Source organism: Cyanistes caeruleus, chromosome 16 (assembly GCF_971803275.1).
Source record: "Cyanistes caeruleus chromosome 16, bCyaCae1.hap1.1, whole genome shotgun sequence".
Classification (NCBI taxonomy): domain Eukaryota; kingdom Metazoa; phylum Chordata; class Aves; order Passeriformes; family Paridae; genus Cyanistes; species Cyanistes caeruleus.
In genome coordinates this window covers 15,298,742-15,305,565 of record NC_141716.1, presented here as the reverse complement: position 1 = coordinate 15,305,565, position 6,824 = coordinate 15,298,742, and the positions used below count along the sequence as shown (strand labels likewise).

General features: G+C 51.4%; 1 protein-coding gene across 1 annotated transcript; it reads left to right on the top strand.

Annotated features, from left to right (window-relative positions):
- Positions 1-2,115: 2,115 nt before the first annotated feature.
- LOC147650283 (uncharacterized) lies at positions 2,116-6,447 on the top strand. The gene has a single exon (XM_086853081.1). The coding sequence runs from the start codon at positions 2,838-2,840 to the stop codon at positions 4,926-4,928; it is 2,091 nt and encodes a 696-aa protein (XP_086709207.1). The 5' UTR covers positions 2,116-2,837; the 3' UTR covers positions 4,929-6,447.
- The last annotated feature ends 377 nt before the right edge of the window (positions 6,448-6,824 follow it).

The following is a 6,824-nucleotide window of genomic DNA, read 5'->3' as shown; positions in this document are numbered from 1 at the left end:
TGGAACTCTGGACACAGAGAATTCCATGCTTTCTGTGCTGACAGGCACAGACTCACAAGAAAACACCGTGTTTGACCTGAGGCCATGGAAAAGGCTTCCAAAATTAATAGATAGAACTGAAACTGTAAATGTGTAGTTTAAGCAGAAGTGTGTTATATTCCTTATATAAGAAAATTTAGACTTTAAGGTTTTAGAATATAATAATATGTATGCAAAAGACAGAGGGTTTAGGGCCTTAACCTGCCCTGTTCATTCTTCCTTCTTTTTCATGGTTTTGGATGGTATTGGGTGACTGGGCAGTAAAGTATGCACTGCGGAACACAGGTGTTTGGTTATTGGGCTATAAGTGAAAATAAGTTACTTGGCATTTCATTTTTGAGCAAGCTGACACTTAAAACACCTTGAAGAGATACTTCACTCTCCATTTTGTAGCTTGTTAGCCTAGTGTACCTAGCTCCTCACTGTCTGTAAAGATGTAATACAGATAAGGAAGAAGAAACAACTGAGCTCAAACAAGAAAACAGTCTCTCTCTCTCTCTCTCTCTCTCTCTCTCTCTCATTCTCTCTCTCTCTCTCTCTCTCTCTTTCGTTATCTTGGTGCTGAGGAAAAGAGCTGAGCTATCAGTATCGCATCCCGACATGTGCACACAGCCAGAAAGAGTCAGAGCAGTGTCCCTGGGAGAAATTCCCCTCAGAGGCAATCAAATGCTTACTTTGGTTGATTTTGCATCTTCCCAAGGCTTGAGCCACGAGCAGTGTGGGGACCAGCCCCGGATCTGTCCTTGTTTGGGGCTCCTCCGAGTGCAGCAAGCAGGAGAGATCCTGGCTTGGAGAGGCCCTGAGGCTCCGAGGGAGCTCGCTGGGCACTGCTGCGGCCCAGGAGAACTGCAAGGGGCTTGTTTGGGACCGCTGCTTTTGAGTCACAAGAGGTGGGCTTTAGTCATACCAGTGTTTCATCCTGGCCATAGATTGGCTCAGCAACTTTCTCTGCAAGTGTGAGAGCAGGGATGTTGTGCCACTCAGGCAAGAGAAATAGTTCCCAAGACTGTTCTTAAGGTAGCCAAGAGCTCATCAGACATCAGCAGTTCCTGGAAGCAGACAGTGTTTCTGATAAAGCCCAGCAGAGCTGAGCCAGGGGCTGTTCATCAAGGCCCAGGCCTAAGGACCATTTCTCAGATCTCAGAGTGGCCTGGAAACAGGCTGGAGGCGATGGTGGTAGTGCAGCAGTGCCCGGCTGCTGGCATTTCCAGCCAGGAGCTGCTGAGAGGCTTTGGGAGGGCAGGGAGCAGCCCAGGGTGAGTGCTGAGGACAGGCAGGAGGCCACCAAAGGGACACCGGAGCAAGCTGTGTGACAGAGCCCAGAGACAAGTCCCAGAGAAAGGCTGCCCTGTTCCACACCAAGACAGGGCCTCTCACAGCCCCAGAAAACATAAAGTCTTTTGGCTTTTCCCTTGAGTGGGAGATGAAGTCAAAAGCCAAGGGATTCTGCTCACTTCCGTCTTTGCCTGGCCTGCTCCTGTGCTCCCAGCACCACATCTGGCCTGCTGCAGAGCCTGTACTCTCCCCACATAGAGGAGCCTGGCCTCCACCAGTAGCACAGCCCTGGAAAATAGGAAATCTCTGCTTTGGTCCTGGGAATGGGACCTACTGCATAAGAGGAGACTGTGCCTAGAAATGGCTGCCTGAAGGATGGTGTGGTTCCTGTTTCCAAGCAATCTTAATGCCTCCCCTCAGGGTCCTAGGACTACAAGCGCAAGGAGGAGTTAGGGCCAAGGGAACATTTGCCATCTGGGCAGTGCAGAAGGATCTGCAATACAAGTCCTTGGATTTAGGAAAGCAGAAGTTTGTGAGTAACCCGATGCACTGCCTTGCACTATGGATTTTATATTAACAAGATAAATGGATTCATGAAGTGTTAAAAATGAAGTTAGCATTTTGACAACTAGGTCCCTTGAGTTAATAACAGTTTAATTAAAAATGAGTACAATTTAGTAAATTGAATAGTAATCTGGTATAAAAGAATACAGTTTAGTAAAAGAATACAATTTAGTAAAAAATTATGATTTATATATATAATTTGCCACTAATGAAATATGATAAAAGCATAAGCAAAACCGACTGGGGTACAGGGAGGGCTTGTTACCCCGACCTCACGTATATGGATGCTAAATCTAAACCACAGTGCCTGTACAAATTACAGGCCGCCTGGCTCCTCGGGCTGCCTGAGAAAATAGCCTGGGAAAAATATGAGAAGGAATTAAAACAATTCTCAGAGATACTAAACAGCCTTGCAGGTGTTGTTTTGCAGTCTTGTTTTCTCTTGCGGGAGAAGGCCAGGGGGGTGATGGGCCACCCTGACCAATGATGGTGATGTAGCACTTTGTTAACCAATAGGAGTTTCTTTTCTGTATCTTTCACGTACCAGTCTATAAAACAGGCCTGAAGTAATAAACCAGAGAATTCTCGTGTTGTAACTCCCTTGAGAGTCCATTGTCGTTCTTTATCGCCGTTCCCAATCGGAGCGACATCTGGTGACCGCCCGACGTGTGGTGCAGCCGACCCCTGAGGTCAGAAGGTGACCGACGTGACTTCTGCTAATCCCCTGAGGGTAAGCAGCGAGCGGGAAAAAGCCAGCCCTTCCCCCTAGAGGGGTAAGTGGAATTCTCCCGGGCTTTCCAAGAGGAAGCTGGTTCTGGAAACCAACGGGATAGTGGAGCCTGCCTGTGAGTAGGTTTGGAACGGCTCATCTTGGCGAAGCAGAGCTCAAAAATCCCGGGTCCGAGCCGTTAGCGTGTGTGTGATTACATTCGCAGAGCCGCCAAGATAAAGTCCTCATAATGGGGAACTGTACTTCAGCTGATGAACAGCTGGCCTACCTTGCATGGCAGGATGCCCTGCCCTGCATGGGACTCAGTTTTTCTGAAGGTGCCATGCGTGCCTTATTTCAGTGGGTGAAAGAGCAAGGTTTTGTTATAACTATGGACAATGCCTTTGATCTCGAGACTTGGTCGTCGATAGGTGACTATTTATGGTCGGAATTGACTAACGGAGATACCAGCGTGGGTGGCCTGGCGGCCACCTGGGGAGCGCTTTTTAAGGCGCTGGAACGGAGCCAGGTTGAGGACATTGAGGCCGGGATGGAAGACTTAGATACCAGGAGTGCCTCTTTTGTGCGAGATGAGACACTGGGGGATGACACCGTAGATGACTGGCGTAGCGCCTCCTCAGAGCGGCCCGGGTCCCCAGAGGACTTGGGCCGCGGGCGGAGGCAGGCTGCGCGCCAGAAATCCCCCCCCCCAGGACCGCTGCAGCAAGCACCGCTGCCAGCGGCGACGGGGGGTGCTTCCGCCCCCCCGCTGCCTTCCACGAGGCCTGTGCTGGGGCCGGCGCCGCCCCCCCCCCGCACTCGCTGTGGCTGCTCAGCTGCAGCAGCGGCAGGGGGAGCTTCCGCCCCCCCGCTGCCTTCCACGGGGCCGGTGCTGCCCCTCCCCCGGACTCGCCGCAGCTGCTCTGCCACCGTACCTGCTGTAGCTTCTGAGCGGCAATCTACATGGCCTGAGGTGACCGGCCCGCCCGTCTCTTCTGGTGCTCGGGACGACCCAGCAGAGACTCTGCCCTGTGGCCATCTCGGGCCGTCCCCACCCCGTCCAGTAGCCGCGTGCCCGCGGCGGCGGGCACAATTTTGGGATATGGTGAGACAGCGTGCTCTGGAAATGGGGGATTGGGAGCTGCTCGAGAGGCTGGGGACACCCGGGACTGGGATTTTTAACACCGTAGTTGCTGGGGCGGGGGAGACAGAGGAAGGGCCGGAAGTCGCTTCGGCTCCTGATGGCTGGGTCCAGCGGGGATGGGAAGTCGGAGGGACGCCCCAAGGGGCGGCCCAGGCCTTCCCTGTGTTTAAGGCTGCCCCAAATACGGGACAGCCCGACAGGCACGATGTGATGGCGTGGAAGGTGGTACAGGATCTGCAAAGTAAAGTTGCACAGTACGGGCTCGGATCTCCCGAGGTTATGCAAATCATTAGAGTGATAGACACTGATCTGCTTGCTCCATATGATATTAGACACCTAGCTCAAGTTTTGTTCCAGCCTGTGCAATTTAAAGTTTTTGAGGATAACTGGAGGCAGATGGCTCAGAAGGCTGCAGACGGGAATACACGTCTGCTTGCGCATGATCCCAGACATGGGATCAGAGTAGAGGCCCTGATGGGTATTGGTGACTTTTCTAATCCTGATATCCAGGCCCGTTGGGACCCTAGAGTCCTTGAGCAGGGGCAAAGAATTGGTATTGGAGCACTGCTAAAGACTATGGAAACAGCTGCTCCCAGACCACGATATGTGACAATCACTCAGGGTTTAAAGGAACCCTTCTTGCCATTTGTTGAAAAAATTGCAGCAGCCTTGGAGAAACAGGTTGAAGATGATAACCTGAGACAGCTTTTGTGTAAACAACTAGCAAGAGACAATGCTAATGAAGATTGTAGGAAGATCATAGAGGCTCTTCCAGGAGACCCTTCGATACCAGAGATGGTCCGAGCCTGTGCCAAAGTGGGCTCTGTGGGGCACAAAATGTCTGCTCTGGCAGCTGCTCTGGCGTCAAAACAACCAGGACGCCAGGGTGGCTCCAAGAAGGGAAAGGATGCTCAAGGCAAGGCTCGGCAGGGGCAGCAGAATAACAAAGGAAAAGGAAAGTTTTTGTGTGCTAGATGTCACAAACCAGGTCATTTTGCTGATCAATGTCGATCTAGATATCATGTCAATGGTCAGCTTTTGGGGGATTCGGGAAACGTGTACAAGAGCGCACGGGGGACCTGCGCTCTGACACAAGTGAGTTCCCAGGGCACAGCCCCCCCACAGGCCTACTCAGCCAGCTTAGAGGCAGCACCCAGGGGGCAGCTGGAGTGGATGTATACACCGCAACAACAGTGACATTAGATTCTACTTATGTGCATAAGGTTCCCCTGGCTGCTTTTGGTCCTCTGGGTCAAGGTTTGAGTGCGCTGCTTGTGGGCAGATCTAGTGCAACACTGCAGGGGATTTTTGTACACCCAGGGGTCATTGATGCTGACTTTACGGGACAAATTTGTGCCTTGGTTTCTACTCCTTCCCCCCCTGTTACCATTCCTGAAAAAACTCGCATTGCTCAACTTGTGCCTTTTAAGTCCTGTGTTCCTAGAACTGCTGATCGGACTCGTGGGGATGGTGGCTTTGGATCTACCGGACTGCCCCAAGTACTTTGGTCTGCCTGTATATCTATTCAGCGACCTCAAATGACGTGCACCCTGAGTCTGCCGACTGCCAGCCCGCCGCAAATTCAGCTTCGAGGTCTCATCGACACCGGGGCGGATGTGACGATCGTCTCCTTCTCTGCGTGGCCTCCGTCCTGGCCCCTGGCTCCCATGGGTTCGGCCATTGAGGGATTGGGAGGTACCACGCAGACATTTGTGAGCCAGCGGCCCGTGCTGATCAAAAACCCAGAAGGGCAAACAGCTACGGTCCGGCCTTATGTCACTGCAGCTCCATTGAACCTCTGGGGGCAGGATGTCTTGGCAGCATGGGGGGTGCGGATTGGGACACATTTTTGATAGGGGCCACTGTGGCGAAGGGCACACAACCTTCCACGCTGCCCTTACGGTGGCTAGTGACTAAACCCATCTGGGAAAACCAGTGGCCCCTGGCTAAAGAGAAATTGGTTGCCCTTCGTGAATTGGTCCAAGAACAGTTACAGCAGGGACACATTGAGCCTTCCACTAGTCCCTGGAACAGTCCCGTTTTTGTGATTAGGAAAAAATCTGGGAAATGGAGATTGTTGCAGGATCTCCGCAAGATCAATGCAGTCATGGAAAGCATGGGGGCGCTGCAGCCCGGCATGCCATCACCTACCATGCTTCCCATGGGGTGGAAAATCCTGATCCTTGATTTAAAAGATTGTTTTTTTACTATCCCATTGCATTCTGAGGACAAATGCAAGTTTGCTTTCACAGTACCTACGATCAACAACGCTGAACCCGTGCAGAGGTATCAATGGAAAGTTTTGCCACAGGGCTGCAAGAACAGCCCGACTATTTGTCAGTGGTATGTAGCTCAGGCCTTATCTGGGGTCCGTGAGCAGTTCCCTGACGCTTATTGTTATCATTACATGGATGACATCCTGGTGGCAGCATCCACCCAGGATGAACTGCTGAGGATACAGCCCCAGCTGTTCGGAGCTCTGCGTTCGTATGGCCTGCAAGTAGCTCCGGAAAAGGTTCAGCAGCATCCTCCTTGGAAATATCTGGGAGTCAAAATCTTAGATCGGACCATTTGCCATCAAGAGGTGCAATTCGTGAATTCTATCAAAACTCTGAATGATGCCCAAAAATTGATGGGTATCATCACATGGTTGCGTCCTTACTTGGGACTAACCACAGCACAATTGTCCCCATTGTTCAACCTTTTAAAGGGGGACCCTGATTTAATTCCCCTCGGGAGCTGACTCCTGACGCGCAGCAAGCGCTGGAGGATGTTCAACAGGCTGTTTCTGCTCGGCAGGTTTACCGGGTGGATCCATCCATTGATATCACTGTTTTTATTACTTGTCCAGAGTCTCATCCCACAGGTATCATTGGCCAATGGAGTGAACATTGGGCTGATCCGTTGCACATTTTGGAATGGATCTTTCTGCCCCATCAACCAAAAAAGACGGCTCCCACATTATTTGAATTGGTTGCTCAATTGATAATTAAATGCCGTCAGCGGTGTTTACAATTAATGGCAGCTGACCCTGAGAAAATTATCATCCCGATCCGGCAGGAGGAATTTGAATGGAGTTTGATCAACAGTGCC

What these genes read in the sequence shown, in the direction of transcription:
- LOC147650283 (XM_086853081.1), top strand. Translation starts at nt 2,838, where the DNA reads ATGGGGAACTGTACTTCAGCTGATGAACAGCTGGCCTACCTTGCATGG.